Raw genomic sequence first — 25,882 nt, forward strand, 5'->3', positions numbered from 1 at the left:
AATAACTGTAATGTTTATGTTATGATAAGCATAAGTGTACAGTAAAGATTTTATCCATAGGCAAGAGTAAATATTGGGAGATGTATTTGTGTATTTAATGTTACATGTATAACACTTTGTGGAAGACAAAGTTTTCTCTCATATCTACATATGTAAGATACAGATATTCTATGAAAGAAAGGTATGTAAGATATTTCTTTCTCACATTATCACCAGTGTGAGATCGACTTTACCCATGTGAGACAGCCATGTGAGATTTTTCTGTCTCACACTGCTGCGACGTCATTTGATTGTGACGTCATATATTTTCTATGATTTACATTACACGGTGAAGATTTATGTTACACGGTGAAGTAAAAATATTTTGCATTGTTATCTTTAAATTTTAATGTAGTATAGCTTTCTGGTGGACAACCTTGGGGTTTTTAGTTTACACTTACAGTGTAAACCATTTTCGGGTATGCTCTTTCTGCCTATCTAATTAGTTTTTGCATCGAAGTTCAAATGAGGATTTTGATAATCTAAAATTTTCTGAAAGCTCCTAATTTTATGCACTAAACTGTAGTTAAAATGTGAGAAAAATAATCCTTCATTATTTACTCGTGTGGGATAGGGAAATTCCACCTCTGGAACAAGATTCGCTGTCTAGGACTCGGCAAAGCCTCGTCCAAGACTGCGAATCTTGTCCCCTCGGTGGAATTTCCCTATCTCACACTCGTACTAATGAAGGATTCTATTAATCTTTCATATCACGTGACGTTTATCTTACATATCCCGTGACGTCATAATCAATACACAACTATAGCTTGCAACTTACCTCGCCTCGATTGACAAACACTATCGTCTGCAAAGCTCTTGTACAAAAAAATGACAGATTGTAATGTCCCTGATAATGTCCAGGTGTATGTGACCAGACACAAAATTACACATTCCTTGAACAATTACTGCACACTCAACAACAGTCACAAATTCCTCATACACCTAGATGTCATCCGGTGCATTATGCCAGTTCACAGAAACCCAGCCCACACGGTCTATTAGTTCTAGGCCTACCTCCACATTCACTCTGTCAACGTCTACTGTCCGTGTCTCAGGTGAAATAAGTGCCTTCAATGTCCATGAGACTCGAGTCCTTGCACGCGTGGAAAACGAAAGTCTAGCCATGCCGATATTCACCAACAAAAACTACTTGGAATCTCTCTTCACACACTCGTCATTAAATAACTGCTCAATATCAATATCAATGCTCCTCTAAGAAAAAAAAACGTGCAGTTGTGGATTAATATTCTGATTAGTTCTGTCTCATATTCTGATTAGGTCTGTCAAAATGTTTCGCGCTGATGGACTGTCGAGTTACGTCACGCATCACCCTGATTATTGATTTATTCAAAGAGGAATAACTCTAATACAATTCACTTATACACTCGACGGCCGATTTTTTGTCGGCAACGTAGTTGCCAAATAGATGGTCGTAGAATTCGATTCTGGTGTTATTTTTAATGTACAGCGAAAAATTAATTAATTGGAAAATTCTCAAAATGGCGTCGCTAGGCACAAGGAAAACGGAAAACTCTAGAAATATGAGAGAAAAATACTCTCTTATGAGTTGCCATGAAATATTAAGGTGATTCCACCCTCGGGGTTGCAAAAAAGCGGTAAAACCCTCGGCAAAGCCTCGGGTTTCACAGCTTTTTTTGCAACCCTCGGGTGGAATCACCTTATATTTCATGGCTACTCATAAGAGAGTCTTATAATCTCCCTTGAAGTATGTAAATATTGCTACCAACAATTGGATATATATCAATTAGTCTGAAAAAGTAATATTGTATTTTATGATTTATACATATGTTTGATTATTGTTATAATACAATTGTTACAGGGCTTTCTTTTTAAACAACTTTATAAACAACCTTAAATATGCAAGGTGAAGATAACTCCTACAAGCAATACAAAATAGATAGTTGGGCAAACACGTACCCCTGGACACACCAGAGGTGGGATCAGGTGCCTAGGAGGAGTAAGCATCCCCTGTTGACCGGTCACACCCGCCGTGAGCCCCATATCCTGATCAGGTAAACGGAGTTATCCGCAGTCAAAATCAGTGTGCCAAGAAAGGCTTAACAATCGGTATGAAACACGTCAGACAGCATTTGACCCAATGCGAGGTTGTATTGACGAACTAGATCGTTATAACGACCATAGAATTTGCGAAATGCTGACTTCAATCGAGACTGTTGAAATCCCTGTACCATCATATATACGTTGCTAAATAAACACCTTGTTCCGAACCTCAACACGAGTTGGTCATCATTACTAATGCGCAATCAACACCCTGTTACACACATATATATTGCAATAACCATTATGGTTCACAAGATATACGACAGAGACTTGATGGGCCTTACTGCTCACACTGGTTTTTGTATGTCTATTTCTGTAGCCGCTGTCTGAGATCATTGTGTCTACAAACTGGAATCTACACTATACATGAGGGTGTGGGCATTACAATACAACATAAAGAATTATATATATCATTGTGGAATCTAAATGCATTTTGAAAGAATTTTTTTCAAATACATTTTTATATAAAACTTGACTCGTATGCTGTCCCATACTAATGGGTGGGTGGTGGTCACATTGGTGTGCGCTGTGCATAAATTAAAATTTTCTTAAATCCTTAGTCCTTACTCCTAACACAGAGGCCACAATATTAAACAACTTGAACCTTAATTTATATCAAATGTCATATTGTACCCTGTGGTTCTTTGAACCTCTTTTAATCCCTCATCCTTGTCCCCAGAGACAGATGTGACATAAACCAGTGGCGGATCTACAGGGGGTTAACCCCCCCCCCCCCCACACACACACACATATTTGGTTGAATATTTTTTTTAAAAAGAAATTTTTTTTGTCATTTTATGGTCATGGGTAGAAGAAGTACACATTTTGGTCGCACCCCATTTAAAATTGTCTATATCCGCCACTGGTGTAAACAAACTCGAAGTTACGTTCGCGTTAGGCCAAGGTTAATAATCCTATAGATATTTCTTTTCTGCAACTCACACATATATATAGATAAATAACCAGACAATATATTCAGTGTATTACCTAATAGCACTGTACCCGACAGTCATTTTTGCTATGTACCTGCAAAGATCTCTGAAATAAGCCTTTCTTCAGAATTCGGCATCCATTTCCGTTTTCACAGCAAGTGTCTTCTGCTTCTTAAAGAAAGACAACTCTTGTAGATTTTTAGGAATGTGCTACACGGGCAGATGAAAACAAGCGGTATTCTCGCGAGATTATACTTACTTGGGTGAAACGTCACCAATAGATAATATATTTCCGGAATAATTGTTGGCGTATAATACGCCATATTCAAATTCGAAAAATTAATCTTAATAAAATATTTTCTAATAGATATAAAATACCTTACATATCCAATTACATGACAAATTTGGCTAGGTACATTTGGAATGAAATTACACGGTATTTTTGGTAGGCTTCATATCAGAGACATATATTATTTTAGGGCTAATATTGACTATAAATCAAAATTATTTTTTTTTTCAATACAATATGCAAGAAAGTTGCCAGAAATTTTACTGAACTTCCATTTTTGTTGCACATAAGAATCTTAAGAGCATCAGACAGACAGATGGCGTGGGTTTTTTTTTCTGAAGGGGGGGGGGGGTAGCAGAGGATAACTCGCGGTCGTCTAAAATTCTTGACTATCAAACGAAAATAAAAAGGGGTCCAAAAAATCCATAACAGATGTTCTCTATTCCAAACTTCAACACCATACATGTAAAGAAGGGGGCGGATTCATCCTACCATGCAATGTAAGGGGGGGGGGGGGGGGTGTCAGCCAGTATATCATAATTCGCAAGGGATGATAATTTACTATGCTTGTGAATATAATGGAAAATTCAACTTTATCAAAGTTAAAAGTATCCCGTCTCTGATTTAAAGCGCATGAGAGTAAAGGATATCAAATTGGAATGGGACGGTGGTAAAACGGATTTCTTTTAGATCCAGTGGTACGGTATGTATTAATATCTCACCAGAGCTCATAGAATGTAGAACTGACTTCATAATGACTTATGAAGATGATCGGTGGGGAAATAACATATTCTGGTGATATTACTGGTTATACAGGTATATATTTTGTAGACAGTGGAGGGGTGGTGGTGTGTACACAACATCTGTACACGTACACTACCCACTTCACGTGTCTGTGCATTATGCAAGCACTAGTGTTTGCAAACCTTTATAAGACACATGAAAGACTGCATTGAAGATAATGGCAAGGATGTCACTTAGGATCAACAAGCTCCACTTTTAATTTGGTGTCTGTGCATCAAATAAAGTATTTCTCATCTCCCACAAAATCTTTAAAGAAGAACACTATAACAAGAAATGGGAGATGTCTCTCATTATTCCATGGAAATAATTGTCATTAACACTATATTCTTTTAGCCCCTTAACTGGCCCTGTGAAATGCAGAACCACATGACCTCTACCCTTGCCCTTGGTGACTAGGTATACAGACTGTTGAATAGCAGTTGACTTTTGCTGTTCACTACAACAACCTTTTTCAAGACCACCAATTCTTTTAACACAACTTCCAAGAAATGCAATAAAATGGGAAAGTCTAACAGATTGAAACACACAAGAGTCAATGTACTATAATCATGATTTTATGCTTGTTTATAAGGAACTCCTTGAAAGAAATTAAAAATATTTTTAATATTTATGATCAAGATTCCTTATAGCCAATATTCTTTCAAGCTTAACAAGGTTATTATGATGTGCATTGAAAATAGTTATTCTTAAAGGGGCATTAGCTGCCATTTTGATACCAAAAAATTAATTAAATGGCTCCATATCATACATGTATATTTCAGTGATAACACCAGTATTTAATTATTTCAAACACCTTTTAACCCCAAAACAGGCACATTAATGTGTATGAATATCACATGAATTTTGGTAATTAAATGATTATTGTCTTGCAAGACAATAATTCGTCCTTATGTATTTCTATACACTAAAAGTGACAATCTATTGTCGTTTTATTAGGTTTCTCATGTTTTTGTACAAAATAAATATTATTATTAGGCATTAATATATATTCTTATTGAGAGATTTTGAATAAAAAGGTTGCCATCACTTTCACAGCTAATGCCCCTTTGACAAACTACATAGCATATCATAATTAACTTGCTGTTAATGAATATGTAACTCTTAAATTAGGTTAAGAGAATTTGATACCAAAGGGCAGAATATTATATTGTAAAATGTACAAAGGTGCAGCCTTGAAATTTATTAAACATAACAATATGATTTCACAAAGTGTATTAATCAGTAATGGACAGTATCACTTATACCCTTCATAAATGTATTTTAACATAATGCATTTAGTACTACTGTGTGCTGGATTATTTTTCAACCCCATGTAAATAATGAATTACATTCAAGGGCAACAACTCTTCTAGACACATATTCTGTTCTGCACACAATCTCTTCCATAGTCATAAGATATACATCATCATTTAAACTAATGTGTTAACATGTGCATACCATAGGAAAATATTTCACACACATACATCATAACCTATTATCCAATGTGGAGATGTACATGGACTCCAAAGTTTAGATATTGTATGTCTAAAAATATGTTCATTTGAAATATTAATAAGTACAAATGTACAATGTCAGCTACAATATGAGTTGAGGATTTTTTTCAAGTTTTTCATAGCAAAATCATGATGGTATGTAAATCTATCCAAATACATAAGGGTCTTAGTACAGTTTCCAGCACATCCATTCATATTCCTGGTCATCCTATCTCCAACAATCTAGACATTACTTAGTTCTCTCCATGCCAAAAACACATAGGACCGAGACTCTCTCCAATCCACTCTGTTCTATTGCTACCATCTTGATCTCATTCAAGTTTCTCCATTCTGCAATCTTTCTTTCTGCTTCTACTGTTCCTCTCCAGGTTGTTTTCGGTCTCTTTAATGCCCTCTTCCCTTCTGGTGTCCAACCCAACGCCATCTCACTGTCATTGTCACCTCCCCTCCACAGCACGTGTCCTATATAGTTCCATCACCGTCTCCTCAGCTCATTGTTTATTGCATTGATGTCAGTCCTGGCTGCCACTTCCTGTTTTCCATAATTTTCTGCTACTTTATCCCCAGTATCCTCTGCAAGCATCTGATATGGTAAGCATCTATTGACTTTTCACCTATTCACCTTCCAAGACATGGACATGCAAAATTTCTGAAAAAATAAATGCAAATATACCCTATGATAAATTTTAAATACATGCGTCTTAAACAGTACAAGAGGCCAAAGAGCCACATCGCTCAACGGAGTCACCTTGGCCCTGTCATTGTACAGCTGTTGTGATTTTAAAAAGATTTCTGTCTTTATTCCTATGAAAAATGTTGATCCCATATTGTGGACCCAGCCTACATGAGCCCCAAAGGATCACAACATTACTGAAAATGAATTCACATTACACAGAAATGCCCCAACACCGCCTCAACACCAATATGATCGACAAGATCTTGCTGTTCTGGATAAGACCAAGGTCACAAGGTTAATCATGGTACATGCATGATACAAAAGATCTTGACATAAGAAATCTATATACAAAATATGAAAGCTCTGTTTTAAATAGTTGAGATATTGAATAGGTCAGATTTTTATCAAAAGTAGGTCAAACTTCCAGGTCAAAGTCACAAGATCGAACACTGTTGCATCACATGAAAGAACTTTTCGTAAAAAATGTATATACAAAATATAAAAGCCCTAGCTTAAATAGTTCAAGAAATATTTTTAAAAAAGATTTTTCCTATATACTTGTATGTAAAACCTTTATCCCCTATTGTGGCCCACCCTACCCTCGGGGCCATGATTTTAACAAAATTGAATCTGCACTATGTCAGAGAGCTGTCATGTAAATTTGAACTTTTCTAGCCCAGTGGTTCTTACGGAGATTTTTAAATGCCACCCCCCCACCCCCCGGCCTATTTTTACATTTTTGCAAGTAAGTAAGTAAGTAATTTTTATTTAAAGTCGGAACTATATACAGGTAACAATAAACATGAGCTAAGAGCTCTTTAACCGACTATATAGCATTAACAAAACACAAAGCACTAATGATATATAATTGCATGCATAGACATAAAAACAGAAATTTGAAATAAAACAGGACGCATACATGTATACAGACATCACAAGTCATGCATATATATACACAGGGACTAGCTATATTAAGATTATCGCCCCTTTGAAAGGGGCATAGTCTTTCATTTCAACAAACTTGAATCCCCTTAACCCATGGATGATCTATGCCAAGTTTGATTGAATTTGGCCCAGTGGTTCTGGAGAAGATGAAAATGTGAAAAGTTTACAGACAGATGGCAGATACAAAGTGATTAAAATAGCTTACTTGAGCTTTCAGCTCAGGTGAGCTAACAATATATCTTTTAAGATGTTTCAGCATATATATATCTTTTATTAATAATAACTTCTTACCCTGTCCCTTTTCTTTTCAGTGGAATGAAATCTGGGTTGTAAGATGGTAGATACATTTTTATCCATTCTTCAGCTTTCTGGAAATGTCATTTTGGAGTTTCAGACAGGCTTTGTTTCCTGAAATAAACTTTAATTTAAATTTTTTTTTTTAGAATTTCTGACTTAATTTTGAACTACATGTATTTGGAATAAGTAAATACTTGTAATGTTCAAGGGACATTATATGGAACGAGCACGCAGGATTTTAATATCATTTATATGTACTTATTGAATCTAATCTAGGTAAATCTACAGTTCACGCTTGCCTTTTATTAATTATATTGCATCAAAATTATTTGCCTGCATCATTAAAATTGCATGTGATGCACGTTATACTTATAAATTACACCTTCTTTGAAAAGTAACAGTCAAATGTCATAGTAAAAAAAAGATAATATGGTAGATCCATGAAAGTAGGTTCAAAGTAGCTATAATCATCTTCATTATGATAGGATAAACTTCCTGAAGCTGGAATATTACAAAATTTTACTTATTAGATTTAGAGTTTGATACAATCTTTTTAATAGATAAAAAACACCCTAGACATTTGTTCCTTACATTTATATTTCCTAGTACCTTAATTTGCTAATTAATACATGCAAAGGTAGCAGTATGTTTACTACATTCTTTGGTTGTGTGGCACTAGCATCTATTGTTTTCAAGATAAAAGATCTCCAACACCAGGGACTGAATCTTCAATTTATGCCATAAAGTAGTACATGTAGTTAGGAGAAACAAGTAATGTATAAATTCACTTAATTAAAGAAAAAGTAATTAGTTAGTATGATCTATCTCTGAATACCATAGAGGCATAGCAGGGTTGGACGGTTAAAACCGCCCCCGGTTTTAACCAGTGGTTTTAACTGTCCTGGTCAATACTCCCCAAGTGGTCAATAATGGTCAATTGTGATTTAAACTGTCCATTTTCCTATTTTTGTACATTTCTTGCAAAGATAAAGATAAATTAAGTCTTTTCATTATATGGATCAATTGTTGATTAATATTTTTCATTAGATAATCAAATGTAATTTCATAAGTTTAATATATTTGGTTTGCTAAAACTGACCGAAATATCTTCAGTACCTACCAGAGGGTCACAGTTCTATAACATAGCTTGATTATTGGAGACAGACCTCTTAATACATGTACCTGGACAGATTAAGAATAAAAGGTAGCTGGACATTACCTGAGCCCAGGAAGCAGAGTGGACAGGTGTTAATAAGCATAGGCTGGGACCAGAGATGACCAGTGTACCTGTTATTGTTATGAAAACATCACTAACCCACTCTCAAATGTTTATTCAACAGTTAAAATGAAGATTGATGAAACAATACTTATACTAAGGTAGTTCTTGTTAAATTAAGGAATTTGAACAGAAACTTTTACATCTCCCCAATATTCAACAGTCATTTGTACATTATTTATGTAATATGACTTATAAGTATATTATATATACCAAACAATTTTCAATCGACCAGTATTAACCAGTTTCAACCAGTATTGACCACCGGCCTCATATCGACCACTTTTTTGCCAACCCTGCCCCGGGCATAGACATATAACAGATATGTTATCCGTTATATGTCTATGTGAATACATACTGCAACTTTGCATTCTGAACAATTAAACATACACATTATATAATTATACAAGTCCATATTGCTCTTTTTCCAGCCAATTGTGCATTTACTAGTTCTGGTATACATGTTATAACTGATGAATTTGATTACATCCCTCGGGCCCCCCATTTTCATCTTAACACTTTAGCTCCCCCCCCCCCCCCCCCCCCAAATCAATGTCTACTTTCCGATTATTTGTTGGGGGTTGGACGAAAATACAATGATCATTTCGATGTAATGGAATTGTGAAACCAGTAGGATAATTTGGTTCAGACAGTGAGTTTTGCATTTCATTCATGCATAGAATACATGTATCAACACTTCGCGAAAGTTACGTCCCTTGTCCGCCATCTCCCGGATAAAAATCGTATTTCCTAACGTTGGCCTTTGTAATTTTCCTATCTGTAGCTTTGACATCTGTTATTTTTCCATCAATTGCAGTCAACTACAATATGCCCCAGATTGGGGCAACCCATTCATTTGTATGAAAACTTGGTAATTGGCTAAAATTCAAAGTAATAACATCTTACATTTGGTAAGGTAAAGAAGGAAAACTTGGTTTTTCACCGATTGACCTTTGGCTGACCCCTCAAAGGGACGTAACTCGCGGCGAAGTGTTGATAGGTGTATAGCCCTACTTACCTGATCTCACCTCTGATATGTCCAGGGATCTATGTTTGCCCTACTTTCAGTTTTCTATTCTTCATGGGATTTATGCGATTAATCGTTGTACATTATTTTCACTGGTCTACATAACGGTAAGAAATAAATAAAGAAGTTTTTCCTTCAACGTATCCGCTTCGTTTGTTTATTGCCGCCATTGCGCACTAGCATTCCGGATAAATACTAACTACCGGATACGTCTCTTTCATTTCGCTCATTTCCGCGCGAGACCATGGGTTGTTTTCATCTGCCCGTGTAGCACATTCGATTTTTTAGTGGTATAATGGGGCGGGGTACAAGTCAACTCGGCACCTGGTTAATTCGGCACTTGAGAAAAAAGGTTAATTCAGCACTTGGTGAACTCGGCATTTGGACTCCGCACCTAGTGAGAGAATGTGAAGCTTGCGTAACGCGCCCTCTGGTGAGAGAATGGTTATAAGCAAGAGTAGAGAGACTTTCGGACCAGAGAGTATATCGATAAGAAGACCGAACCATTCCGGACATTCCATTTTAGTGGCACAAATGAACTTGGAATGAGTTGTATTTCTTGATAACAAATTAGTGGCGGATCCAGAAAATTCTTTCAAAAAGGGAGGTGAATCGAAGACCACAAAAGAGCAAATGCTGATATTTTTTGGTTGATAGCGTTCAAATAAAACCCACCCACTAGATCCGCTGCTGTAAATTATGTAGTGCCCAGCTAAAGTTATCATTTCAAAATATCAACGTATAATCCTCCCACTCCACACACTTATTAAATCGTCAGAATATTGTACATCCCGCCACATTTACGCTTTGGCTGTAAGGTTGATTTGAACAAACTTTTCTCGCAATATTCAGATACGAAATAAGCCACAGGAAGACAAGCAGTCATTTCAAACCCCCGAAGATATCCCCCCCCCCTTAATTGATTTGTAAATGACAAATGATATACATAGATTTATATTAGGTCCACCCCAATGATCGAGCTGTAATAATAATAATAATAATAATAATGATAATAATAATAATGATAAATATAATAATAATGATAATAATAATAATAATAATAATATTAATAATATAATAATAATGATAATAATAATAATAAAAATAATGATAATAATAATAATAATAATGATAATAATAATAATGATAATAATAATAATAATGATAATAATAATAATAATAATGATAATAATAATAATAATGTCCTTTATTTAAACAGGATAGCACAATTAGTTTAAAAACTAGTTTACATTGTGGTCCTGAAAACATATATATACAGATGTCCAGCAGTATTATACAGATACAATATAAAATAGTATATGAAGGTATGATGTTGTATACATACATGTACGCTATCTACATATTTAAAACTGAAAATTTATAAATAAATAGATAAATAAATTTAAAAAAAACCCTGAAAATAATAATAAAAAAAAACAAAAACAAATCCATATGGTTTTAATTTCCCGAATGAAAAAAAAATTCTAAGATAAGCGGATTTAAAAGTTTCCAATGTTGGGTAATATTTTAAAAATTCTGGCATATTATTCCATAACCCTGAACCGTAAATTGTCTAAGATCTTTTTTTAAAAATATTGTGTCTTTGCTCTTTGGATGTATAATGAATTATCTGGTAGATCTTCTGATAATCTCATGAACATACTGAAAAATATCTACATAATCGAGGAGGAGGGGGGTAGACCATGTAAAACTTTGAAGACAAGAATGATAGTTCTATATACAAAATAATCTGACAGAGGCATCCATCCAAGTTGCTGCATCATTTCTGTTGTAGGTGTATGAAAACTTCTCTTTAAAAAAAATCACTCTAGCAGCTCGCGTTTGAAGTTTGCATAATTTGTAAAGACCGTCCTTGTTTTTCATATTGCCCCAAACAGCACAACGGTATAGTTAAAATGAGGAAAAACAATTGTATTTAAAAATTTCAGTAATAATTCAGTTGACAAAAATGAACGTAATCTAGATAACACGCCTATTTTGCTTGCAAGTGTTTTGAAACCACGTGAGATATCTGTCAATATAAACACCAAATAGTTGTCTACCTTTATCGAAAGCTTTCTACAATTTCTTAATATTTTCTCTGTACCAATTACCATGCAAGTTGCGTTTTCTTGAGATTTATTGTATGTTTGTTTTTATCCATCCGTTCCAAAGTATTTTCAAGATCCATATGTAATTTGTTTTCTATAGCATCTATACTTTTATGCGAGACATATTGTGTTGTATCGTCCGCATACATATGGGCTGCAGAGTATTGTAAGCAATCTGGATAGTCATTTACACATAGAATAAAAAACAAAGGACCAAGCATTGATCCCAATGGGTGACATATTTCAAGCCTTGTAAACTCCGGGGGCTTTGCCCCCTGGGCCCCGGACAGGGCTTCGCCCTGGACCCACTGGGGGCCTCAAGGCGGCCCCCGGACCCCCTGCCTCATAAAGTGGCGACCCTGTAACCGTAATTCCTCGATCCGCCCCTGCAAAGGTCAAACTTCAAAGTCTCATGATACAGTAAAATATATGTAGCATACTCCTCGCAGCATGCCAGATTTGAGCCCTCATGCGACACATTACAAATTGGTAAGATTTTGAGCAAATTACATGTGAAATGTAAGTAAAAGGGCGATATAATCATCAACAATCAATCATGGTGTCGGGATATACATGTGCATACACTCTATCAAACAAATCAAGTAGGCTGAGAGATGAAATGACCGAGAAAGATGGGTTTAAATCACCAATTTCAACTTTGTAGTCCTACTCGTGAAACGCGAACAAAGTGTTTGAGGTAAGTACGGGCTTCTGAAATTCGGTGACAAATTATATTTACCACACTCTATGCAATACGATGTTTGCAGAAATATGGTGCACTTTATGAGAAAATCGATCTCATACTCGGTGACACTGCGTTTTCTCCGCTTTGGAGCCGAATCCTCGTGCTCCACAGTGAGGACTCCTCGAATGTGACGTTACAACTGCGGTGTATATTTAATTGCTGTTATAAAATTTAGAAATTCATTTCAAAATTAAGGATTATCTCCCTCATGCATAGCTCTTATCCTTGGACGAATTTGGCTCCAGTTTTTTGGCATGCTGTTTTTGGCTATATTTAGCTCTAAAACTTCATAGTTATTTCGGATTTCAAACATTTCGGTTGAGCATCACTGAAGAGACATTATTTGTCGAAATGCGCATCTGGTGCATCAAAATTGGTACCGTATAAGTTTTACATGCAACCTTCCGACAAAACACTGAAAAATTTCATTTTTGCTCTGTTCAGATTTAATTTCATTGATTTTCATTTGATAATTTCATAGTATCTTTTTTACGATCAATGATTGATTCATTATTTTAAGTCCCGTCGATAATTTTAATTTTTGTATATATTGTGACATGACCAGCTGCACATGGGGATTTTCTACCGGATTGTGAAAAAAAATAATTATGAATATAGGTCCTTTTGAAAAAACCCTTAGAAATCGTTTTGATATAGATATCGACACGTTTCGGCAATTTATACATCGTTTAAATTACACCCCATGCAAGTAAAAATGTAGTATTATATCAATACAATTGAAAAAGTCGCCATCTTGGAAAAAATATTCCCACTTAGTTCAACATCCGTTTCTGTCTTCTAAACTAACATTTTATTGGATTATTGCGGCAAAATTCGCTGCAGCGGTGATTTTTTTTAAAATGATGTACCTGTCGCCGGTTGACAAGCGTTCTATCAAAGGAAAACACTCGATTTTGTCTAGTGATGCATGTGATTATAAACATATTTGCACCGGTCTACAAATAACTCTAGCAGCCTGACATTTTGCAATTATATTTTATTATGCACATATACTGTTACATGGCCGCAGGTCCTCTGCTTATTCGGTATCAGCAACCTACAAAATATAATCATGCTTTATATCATTTGATCGAATTTGTTAATGTCTGCTTCATTTAAGTTTTTAAGGTTCTTGTCTTTAGATGGTAAAATTTGATGAAGCAAAACAAATGCAAAACCACCTTAAAGAACAGTTTGTGAATAATAGAACAAATATAATACGTCCCTTGTCGGCAATATTGTATGGTTGAATGATTGTACCTTGCTTAACGTCTCCTCGAGGATTTTTCACTAATATGGAGACGTATTGCAGTGAAAAAATGTGATGTATGTTATGGCAAGCTATAGAAGAATTCTGATGCATTGTATGACAACGCATAATCCTGTGTTAAAACTGAATGCTTAGCTTTAATTCACACTTTATCTGATATTCGGTAGGGTAAAGAATGCAAATATTGCTTTTTACAAATTGGCCTTTGGTTAACCCACAAAGGGGAGAGGGTATGGTTGATTGATTGTAAATTGTTTAACGTCCTTCTCGATAATTTTTCACTCATAAGACGTCACCAAGACCGGTGAAAGGATTCCAATTTAGGCCTTTGCTCGGCTATTATATGGCCTTTGAGCAGTGAGGGTTCTTTAGCGTGCCACACCTACAGTATATATGTTTCTAAGGTCATAATCAAGGACCCGTGACATTCACACCTGATGCCGAGCGTTTGGCGATGGAATTGTGACTACCTGTTTTAACGACTTAGGTATGTCGCAGCTGGGATTCGAACCCGGACCTTCTGCATGCAGGGCGAACTCTCTAACCTCTAGACCACCGCGGTAGTAAAAAACGAGGGGTGGGTCATTTAAGAGATTGATAGATATGTGTATTGTAACGTCTAAATTTAATTGAAAGATTATGTACACGTAGCTATTCTTTCAATTTGAAGGATGTTTTACCTCCTACTTCGCAGATGAAGGGAAATTCATCCGTACAGGTATCGTCGTCCCAGTAACCGTTACCATTCCAGTTCAGTGTCCCACAATGCTGAGTTCCTTGGTTGTTGTCGGGGTTGTTTGTGGACCAATTGGTGTACGGTACGTTCTCTCCCGTGGTAATTGACCGCCAGTTATCTTCGCCTCCTTGGTCAGTAACTCCAATCCATGTGGGTTCTTTCATATTGAAATGATGAAAATACTATAACCATTTATATTTACACATTTCAGTGAAAGGTGAAGATAACGAACAGTGACCAATCTCATAAATCCTATATGGAATACAAAATAGAGAGTTGGACAAACACGGATCCCTAGTAATTCGCGCTAGAACATGAACAACCCTTATCCCCGTCTATATACGTAGCTAGCCACGGGTGTCATTGTTTTTAATTATATTCCTTAGAGACATAGAGTGCTTTGTTGCTTGGCGAAATATATTTACAGTGAGGAAATTACGCTATAAATTCGCGTAACTAACATCATGTTCTATTTTCCTATGCATTTTTTACAGTTAAGGTAAGCAGCATTCAGGGGCGGATCCAGGAATTGTAGTTACATGGGCGCCACTTTATGAGACAGGGGGTATGGGGGCCACCTTGAGGCCTGGTGGGGGCCGAGAGGTTGAAGCCCCAGGAAGCTCCTGAATTTTACAGATTGTATAGGGCTTGAAATATGTCTCCTATTTAGTCATTTGTACTATTTTGTATCATTTTTAATAAGGTGAAATTAATAAAATGACGAAAAATTTAAGGTTAAAAAAAAAAAAAAAAAAAAAAAGATATTAAGTTCTCCCAATAAAGTAATTCAAGAACTCAAAAGATTTTTTTCATTTAAATCTCCGGGAGTGGAAGAAATTATTGCTTCTTTTATCGTTTAGTACATTTTTCTAAACAAGTTACCACGATTTAACTTACATTTGAAAAAAAAAAATAAGGAGGGGGCGCAGCGTAGTACAATTGAATAATATATCTTAAGCATTTGATAACAATAGCAAGTGTAGAAAGCTCTAATAGTAAGACGTATATATATAAGGGAGAAAAATTTACACAACTCGTATTGAACATGATATTCAGCTGACGTTAAGGGCTATTACATGTAGTATGCAGGGAATGTATGGTAGCTCGATCGCAGTCAACAGGAGTATTGTTTCGGTCTTTAACTATAGTCTCAAGAAAATATCTAAGTATGAAGCATGTACAATTCTTTGGTGTCTTTTTATTTCGAGTTCACGGGGATATATCGAATCAACATATGAATGAAAGTTATTATTGTTAATAGACAAAACGTCGTCGATATATTTTAGAGAATTCACTGCCACAAAAAATGTCATAAAAACGGGGTGGGTGGATGGGTGGGTGTTGTAATATCCATTCTTCAGGTGTCTGTGGTTTTGTTTGTGACGCAGTCGATATTTTCCACAAAAGAAGTTGCGTTGATGCATTGTGACGTCATAAGTTTCAGAGGATACTGAACCTAACTGAGCGGATCCCACTCTGTGAAATCAACAGTGTAAAAAACACCACGAAACATTAATGGGATATGATAAATGAAGATACGGGTCAAACTTCTAAAATAGTTTTGACAGTTGTCCCATACACGTCCGAATAACTTCGATTTGTTTTATTCTACGTGCCTGTTATGTACAAAATATCTACTGGTTTTGCTCGTTGCAACCGTAGCACAGTAAACAGACTAAGAAACAAGAAAAACAAAGCTTCCAAACTTCGTTTGGAGAACTTACATTAGGGAATAACTGAATGCTTAGAACAGAGAAAGAGGGTGTTGCATAGAGGCGATAAACTTAGAACAGAGAAAGAAGGTGTTGTATAGAGGCGATAAACTTAGAACAGAGAAAGAAGGTGTTGTATAGAGGCGATAAACTTAGAACAGAGAAAGAGGGTGTTGTATAGAGGCGATAAACTTAGAACACAGAAAGAAGGTGTTGCATAGAGGCGGTAATATTCCCTAATCGGAGCTCTGTGACTGATATTTAAATACAAGTGACGTAGAAATTACCTTCATTCTTATTTAAACTCTTTTTAAGTATTTGCTGTTTGAATACCTGTACGATTCTTCAGTACTAAGGACAAGCCTTTAGCATTTTATGTGTCAATACATTATACGTCTAAGCATAATTTTTGAAGTCATAAAAATTAAATTGATTTATTGTTTTCTTATTATCAAACATAATGTATACTGTTATGAGTGTTTTAAATATTTTATATTCTATACTATTACAGCTTAAAAGGCCTTATACTAGTTCGTATTATATTCCACAACCATTTGTAAATAACTCTGACCACAAAACAAAATATGGGAAGTTTAATACCCATTAATAAAGTTCAACAAAATTCCAAGTACATGTACCTGAAAACATAGATAGCATAGCAATTTGTTACTGGAATACATATTATCTCATCCATACGAACTGTTCAACATTTATTTACTTTGTTTGGCCTTTTTCTTTCATAGCTTTAAAACATGAAAGGTGAAGATAACGAACGGTGTTCGATCTCATAACTCCTATTAGGAAAATTCTCGTTAGCATTAAAAACGTGGGTATCGCATACTGTATTCGAGGTGTTTGTTGCGAGTTTCATTCACAAACTACACAGTTAGAAGTTTATTTCAAACTCGGCACATTGTAATAAAAAGAGAATTGACATGAAACAATTATAAAGCCTTGAAATATGTTTTAATTAAAGAAGAAAAAATCGAGATGGAAAACGAAATGCTAAAAAAAAATCGTATGTACATGAGGGATTCGAACCCGGTCGTTAAAAAAAGATAACTTTTAGATAAATGAAATTCTACGACCTTATCCACTGAACCACGACGAACACCTTACTTTCGAAAAGGAAAATTGACGTATAAGTGAAGTTGAAAATGGTATAAGTGAAATCGTTTCGAATTTTTTCTAAATTAAAAAAAAAAATGCCCTCGTGAAACAAATTTTCAAAGTGACAGTTTTTTTTAATGGAAAACTCGAAGAACATATTCATGCCAAATTCATTTTGTTTCACGGAGGCATTTTTTTCTGAAATTCGGGGATACCCCTCTATTTTAACGCTAAAAATCATAGAAATCGCTTATTGCTTGATTTAAACTCAAATTATATTAGCTAATTCTTGTTAATACACGTCTTTTAATCTTATTTTTAAAAAAGTCGGAATCAAGACATAAATTCCAGTTGGTTTTATCATATATTCGAACAACTTGATTTTATCGATCTTTCACGCCACACTTTTAGGGAAATTAACATGAGACGTGCAACACCTTCTTTCTTTCTTTTTTTCCTCGTACGAATACCAACCTGTTGTGTACTTAGAAGCTAACCAGTTGTTCTCCTGGGCATCGTTGATGTGTACCAAATTCCCACCTAGAGTTCGGCAGTACAACTACAATAATACATATACACCAGGATGTTTCAATACTGTACTCATACAACTACAATAATACATATACACCAGGATGTTTCAATACTGTACTCATACAACTACAATAATACATATACACCAGGATGTTTCAATACTGTACTCATACAACTACAATAATACATATACACCAGGATGTTTCAATACTGTACTCATACAACTACAATAATACATATACACCAGGATGTGTCAATACTGTACTCATACAACTACAATAATACATATACACCAGGATGTTTCAATACTGTACTCATACAACTACAATAATACATATACACCAGGATGTTTCAATACTGTACTCATACAACTACAATAATACATATACACCAGGATGTTTCAATACTGTACTCATACAACTACAATAATACATATACACCAGGATGTTTCAATACTGTACTCATACAACTACAATAATACATATACACCAGGATGTTTCAATACTGTACTCATACAACTACAATAATACATATACACCAGGATGTTTCAATACTGTACTCATACATTCCTACTACAATAATACATATACACCAGGATGTTTCAATACTGTACTCATACAACTACAATAATACATATACACCAGGATGTTTCAATACTGTACTCATACAACTACAATAATACATATACACCAGGATGTTTCAATACTGTACTCATACAACTACAATAATACATATACACCAGGATGTTTCAATACTGTACTCATACAACTACAATAATACATATACACCAGGATGTTTCAATACTGTACTCATACAACTACAATAATACATATACACCAGGATGTTTCAATACTGTACTCATACAACTACAATAATACATATACACCAGGATGTTTCAATACTGTACTCATACAACTACAATAATACATATACACCAGGATGTTTCAATACTGTACTCATACATTCCTACTACAATAATACATATACACCAGGATGTTTCAATACTGTACTCATACAACTACAATAATACATATACACCAGGATGTTTCAATACTGTACTCATACAACTACAATAATACATATACACCAGGATGTTTCAATACTGTACTCATACAACTACAATAATACATATACACCAGGATGTTTCAATACTGTACTCATACAACTACAATAATACATATACACCAGGATGTTTCAATACTGTACTCATACAACTACAATAATACATATACACCAGGATGTTTCAATACTGTACTCATACAACTACAATAATACATATACACCAGGATGTTTCAATACTGTACTCATACAACTACAATAATACATATACACCAGGATGTTTCAATACTGTACTCATACATTCCTGTGTGGCCTCCTGTAGTCGAAACATCAAACCTTCAGGAATGTCTGTCTAAAACTTCATAGTTATTTCGGATTTCAAACATTTCGGTTGAGCATCACTGAAGAGACATTATTTGTCGAAATGCGCATCTGGTGCATCAAAATTGGTACCGTATAAGTTTTACATTCTAACGTTTTCTTTATGTATGTAGCAAATGGTGGAAAAATACAACGAGTTATATTCCCATAGATATAAAAAAGCATTACATGAAAGGTGAACATAACGAGCAGGGATCAATCTCATAACTCCTATAAGCAATACAAAAATAGATAGTTCGGCAAACACGGACCCCTGGACACACCAGAGGTGGGATTTTACATACATTTTAAAACATGAAACACTTTGACGATTAGTTAAATGCTGAAAATTTTGTTTTTCGTATTTACATTTTGTAAAATGCTGTGTATCGATATGAACATGATACATACCTGGGCTCCAATCCAATTGAGTCGCTGAGTATTGTGATAATACCAATGTCCATTGTATTTTTCCCACCCCGGCCCTGAAAATGAATTTTATTCATTAAATTGATTGATTGGCTAACTGTTTGTTTTACGTCCGATCGAAAGTTTTTCACTCATATTGAGACGTCACCAGCTGCAGGTGTAGTACCACAAACTATTTAGACATATACTTAGCGCTCAGGGCCGCAGCAGTGAGGGTTCTGCCAAGGAATTTCCGTTTTTTAAGGTCAAATCTGAAAGACCCGTGATTCTGACTTCTAAATACCGAGCGTTTGACGAAGGAGCAATCACTACCTATCTTAACGTAAAGGTTTGAGAGAGAGAGAGAGAGAGAGAGAGAGAGAGAGAGAGAGAGAGAGAGAGAGAGTATCAAAAGACTGTTTCAATTGAATAAAAGGTTCCATCCATTCCAGATTGTGTCAAATTTGTTTTGTTTTTTTTTCACCATTTTTATAAGCAATGTTAATAGTGTCATTTTCTACCCGCTTTCCTCCCTATAAATCCCCAGTTATATTGTTAGTTGTTTGTTTAACAATTATACATGTATTTGACTACAATACTCAAATGTATACAATTTTTGTATACATGTGTAAGTGTGTTCCAACGTCATGTTGTAAATATGAGTGAGCGTACAGTTAACTATTTACCTGAACATGCTTGGATATTTACAAAATTTGAATTATTCGACAAAAGACCGAAATGTCTATCAAATGTATGTTCATAAAATAATCATATTCAATTGATAGAGGTGATCGTTACTTTATTGAATTTCAAATAGACCCAAATTATACATTTCCAGTCGTATATCTGTGTTGAGAGATAGCATGCACCTTTCATGCATACATAGTACTTTGCAGTCCTGCATGGTTTGGTACACAATTTACGATCGTAAACGAAAATCTTAAATCTACTCAATTCTAGAGAATAAAACTTAAAATCCGCCGCTGTAGTTTTTTTTTTTTTGGAATAGCAGCGTTATTTTCAGTTTTGTAAATTCATATTATCATTTCTTGTGGCAGATTTGTTCCAAGCATTTTACTTTTCATGAAAACAGCAAACATTAATCTGGAGGAATCCAGTAAAGAAGTTATATAATCTATAATATCCCTACACATGTATCGCTATATAGCTATATTTTGTATTGCTATAGATCATTAATTCTTTCTTACCAGCAATCCCACTTGTTCCATAAATGCACACACTGAGCAGTAAAACGAACATCTTCATCTCCATTTCTTCTGTCAAGAATCTCAGTTATTTATAGGCACTGTGATATATCAATAAGTTGTTGAAGTTAACATTGTAGAATTTAAAAAAAAGTTGAATAAGTAATACCACCTTCACACTCACGGTATTTTCTTCAGAGTCCTTACGGATCTCCGACTCGTAGTCAATCGCAAGCATTCGTAAATCACTCGTCGATATCCGTGTCTAAATCGTAACAATCCGTGTACCTTTACGGATTTGTGGAATACGTAAGGATCCGTAAGAAAAATCCGTAATGTGAAGGTGGTGTAAATGAGACAAGTATTTATATAAAAATTTCCCATGGTGTATTGTCCTTCAAAACACAATGTGAATACTGTTTTAATGCTTATGAATGACCGAAGCGTGGTTTACATGAAACTCGTGATATTTCGGGAGAATATCATATACTCTACTTAAACTATTAACTTGTAGGGTCGTGATTGATTTCTATATTTCCTCCTTTGATGTTCGTGATTGATTGACAGTGTACCTATTGATTATAGACGTTTGGTATTTGCCCGTGATATATTATTTCAAAATTAAGGATTATCTCCCTCGTGCATAGCTCTTATCCTTGGACGAATTTGCCTCCACTTTTTTGGCACGCTGTTTTTGGCTATATTTAGCTCTAAAACTTCATAGTTATTTCGAATTTCAAAATTTCGGTTGAGCATCACTGAAGAGACATTAGTTGTCGCAATGCGCATCTGGTGCATCAAAATTGGTACTGTATAAGTTTTACATTATCAAAATTAGCTCATTTACAAGTATCGCGTTCTATTCCCGATGAATGCATGACAGACAATGTATGTTCAATAATTAAAATATCATTGGGTATGATAAAAACACTAAAACATCAGTGTTAGAAAATCAAATACCGGTAGCCATTTTGCATTAAAAAACCTGCCAGTTTATTAATGATAAAGGATTGGTGTGTTTCATTTATGCTGTTTAATTTTACATCGGCGAAGAAACATAAAAATGGCAAATTAGTTTTAACAAGAATTAGATGACTAACCATGCACATTTTCTACTAATAAGACTTTTTGAGTCAACTCCATTTTTTGAAAACAAAAGTACAAGAGACAAAATAAAACGTTGTGATGGAGACACGCATTCAAAGAAATTTCTATCTAGGCTGGCATCAACATAATTTTCTTTGAAATAAATTTCCACAAATAAGGATATCGTTACGATAAACTATGAATACATTTATGAAGGGAGAAACTGATTTGATTTTTATGGTATCTAGTTTTTTTTAAAAATACCTCTTATCATGAAAGTATTTATGTAAAGTATTTCGTAATTTACTGAATATATGAAATTTTCAAACGTGCATCACTTTGATGCATTTCTTTTTTGTATAAAACCTCAATGAAATTCAGTTCGTTGAAAACTAAACCAAGGAACATAAATATAATTAACAAACTGTAAAATTATTTATTAACTTTTGGAATGGATAGTAATGTACTAATTCTCTTACCTCGCTGCTTTCGTCGATAGTGTGTTTCGAAGGATTCCAATACTTTATATAGTATACGTAAGATATCAAAAAATGAAGAGAAAATCGAAAGATAAATCGTATAATTACGTGTCTCTTCAAATCCTGGCAGTAATGAAATATATTGTTGCCGAAATACAAAATATTAATCTAAACTCACACGTTGACATTTACAGATATTTCTGATTTCTATATTTCATTACATTTTCTAATTACTATTATATAACTAATTGAGAGTTATCCTCCTGAAATAACGTTTACAACATTATGTGCATAAATGCAGACATATGTATATCATCCTACATGCATATATGTTAGACAAATACTTTATTAAAATAAAGAATAACTATTGTTTAACAATTAAGTCATATCTTTGAAAAAGTGAAGATTACGAACGGTGATCTATTCCAAAAAAATCGTAGACATAATACCAAATTATGAGAAAGGCGAACACGGATCCCTGTGTATACCAGAGGCTGGTTCAAATGCCTAGGAAGGCGTAAACTTCCTCTCTGTTGTTTTAATGGTGTGTTGTTGTTTTTATTTATGCAGGATAACATAATTAGGGTCATACCTGTAGTCCTGAAAACATACTTTTCTAAATCGAGGCTAGTGACAAACAAGTTGATGTTACAGGGGTTTCAACAGTCTCTCCTAAAGGCAGCATTTCGCAAATTCTATGGTCGTTATAACGATCTAGTTTGCCAATACAACTTAGCAATGGGTCAGTTGTTGTTTGACGTGTTTCATACCGATCGTTAAGGCCGTTCTTGGCACACTGATTTTGACTACGGATAACTCCGCTTACCTGATCAAGATATGGGGCTCATGGCGGGTGTGACCGGTTGACAGGGGATGCTTACACCTCCTAGGCACCTGACCCCACTTCTGGTATATCCACGAGTCTGGGTTTGCCGAACTCTCTATTTTGTACTGCTTATTGGGATTATGAGATTGATCAATGTTCGTTACATTCGCCTTTCATATATATACATCAGTATTATACAGATGTAAAATAAGGTAGTATATAAGATTACGTTGCATACGTAACCTATGTACATACATAAAACTGGAGACAAACCAAATCTATACGTTTTTAAATTCAAAGGCGAAAAAATTCTAAGATAAGTGGATTTTTAAATTTTCCCAGTCTTGGTTAAAGTTCAAACATCCTGGCATATTATTCCAGAACTATGAATCATAAATTTTAGAACATCTATTAAAATATTGAGTCTGTGACCTCTAATTATAGTATTATTTACATTGAGTTAATCTTGTAGGTCCACTGCAAATTTAGTGAAGAAACTGAAAATATTTAACTAGTCAGGGGTAAAGCATGTACAGTGGCGGATTTAAAGGGTGGGGGCATTCCTAAAATTTTCAAATTTAAGGTAAATTGTGTTTAGAAGAATGTAAACGATAGACGAAGCAATAATTTCCTCCACTCTCGGAGAAATAAATGGAAAATTCGTTTTATTCATTGAATTACTTTTATTGGGAGAACTTACCCCCCCCCCCCCCAAATGCGACATTCTATTGATTTAAAAAATGACAGAAAATAGTAAAAATGACTGCATGTGAGACATATTTCTAGCCCTATAAAATCTGTAAAATCCAGGAGCTCCTGTGAGATTCGCCCTCTTGACCCACTGGGGGCCTCGGGACGGCCCCCAGACCCCCTGCGTCAAAACATTGCGCCCCCATCACAATTCCTGGATTAGCCTCTGATGTAAAATCGTGAAGACATGAATAAAAGGTGAAAATAACGGACAGTGATCAATCTCATAACTCCTATAAGCAATACAAAATAGAGAGTTGGGCAAACACGGACCCTTGGATATACCAGAGGTTGGATCAGATGCCTAAGAGGAGTAAACAGCCCCTGTACACTGGTCGAACACCATTGTAAACCCTTTATCTTGATTAGGTAAGCAGAGTTGTCGAATTCAATGTGTGGGAGGAATGACCTAACAATCTAACACGTCAGACAGTATTTAACCTGTTGAACGGTCATAATCTGGATCAGGTAAATAGAGTGATCCGTAGTTCAGCATGCAAAGCACAGTCTAACAATTGGTATGTCCCAGATCAGATCTTATTCGACCCAATGGCAGCTATATTTGCAAAATGGTAGCACAGATTTTAGAAAATGTTGATTTGAAACGAAATTATTCAAAAACCGAGCACACACAGAACATCCCCTTACGCATTTTATCAGTTGAGATACTTCTATATCATGTGCAGGTGATACTGAAATACATAAAGATGTGAAGTTGACTATAGAGAAGCTGAAGTCATCATGTTTGTCATAAAGTTGATTTGTTAGTTGACATTTATGCTAAATACAATACCCAAGCAGATGTAGAAGACTCTGTCGTTCGTGTCCACTGGGATAGATATCTAATCGAGAATGGTGAACATGAAAATTATTGATTGAAGAATACCGACGATACCATTAAGTGTTGAGTTAAAGCCAAAAGCAAGCTTTTTTCAACAGTTTTGTTAAAAGTCATTGTTTCAAAAATGTTACGGTCATTACATATATGAATATCTACTGATACAATGCTGGATGTAATGCTGTCTGACTATCTACCAATACAATGCTGGGTGTACTGTTGTCTGACTATCTACCAATACAATGCTGGGTGTAATGCTGTCTGACTATCTACCAAGACAATGCTGGGTGTAATGCTGTCTGACGTGTCTCACTATCTACCAATACAATGCTGGGTGTAATGCTGTCTGACTATCTATCAATACAATGCTGGGTGTAATGTTGTCTGACTATTTACCAATACAATGCTTGATGTAATGCTGTCTGACTATCTACCAATACAATGCTGGGTGTAATGTTGTATGATTGTCTACCAATACAATGCTGGGTGTAATGCTGTCTGACTATCTACCAATACAATGCTGGGTGTAATGTTGTATGATTGTCTACCAATATAATGCTGGGTGTAATGCTGTCTGACTTAATAGCAATACAATGCTTGATGTAATGCTGTCTGACTATCTACCAATACAATGCTGGGTGTAATGTTGTCTGACATGTCAGACTATCTACCAATACAATGCTGGGTGTACTGCTGTGTGACTATCTACCAATACAATGCTGGGTGTAATGCTGTCTGACGTGTCTCACTATCTACCAATACAATGCTGGGTGTAATGCTGTCTGACTATCTATCA

The 25,882-nt window shown here is 35.1% G+C and overlaps 1 protein-coding gene and 1 long non-coding RNA gene across 3 annotated transcripts; both read right to left on the bottom strand.

Annotated features, from left to right (window-relative positions):
- Window positions 1-5,313: 5,313 nt before the first annotated feature.
- Window positions 5,314-10,133, bottom strand: LOC125679408 (uncharacterized). Of its 2 annotated transcripts, none has more exons than XR_008801621.1 (3): window positions 9,852-10,133; window positions 7,552-7,668; window positions 5,314-6,288 (listed from the first exon to the last, which is right to left on the bottom strand). It is a non-coding gene; the product is annotated as an uncharacterized LOC125679408 (long non-coding RNA). The 2 variants fall into 2 exon arrangements; XR_008801622.1 differs by having other exon boundaries at window positions 7,552-7,678.
- A 3,565-nt stretch (window positions 10,134-13,698) lies between these two features.
- Window positions 13,699-22,717, bottom strand: LOC125673570 (perlucin-like protein). Its single transcript, XM_056159781.1, has 6 exons — window positions 22,673-22,717; window positions 21,111-21,208; window positions 19,906-19,979; window positions 18,019-18,103; window positions 14,667-14,879; window positions 13,699-13,773 (listed from the first exon to the last, which is right to left on the bottom strand). Exons 2-6 carry the CDS (start codon window positions 21,172-21,174, stop codon window positions 13,766-13,768), a joined length of 444 nt encoding a protein of 147 aa, XP_056015756.1. The 5' UTR covers window positions 21,175-21,208; window positions 22,673-22,717; the 3' UTR covers window positions 13,699-13,765.
- Between the last annotated feature and the right edge of the window lie 3,165 nt (window positions 22,718-25,882).

This window comes from Ostrea edulis, chromosome 3 (genome assembly GCF_947568905.1).
Source record: "Ostrea edulis chromosome 3, xbOstEdul1.1, whole genome shotgun sequence".
NCBI lineage: Eukaryota > Metazoa > Mollusca > Bivalvia > Ostreida > Ostreidae > Ostrea > Ostrea edulis.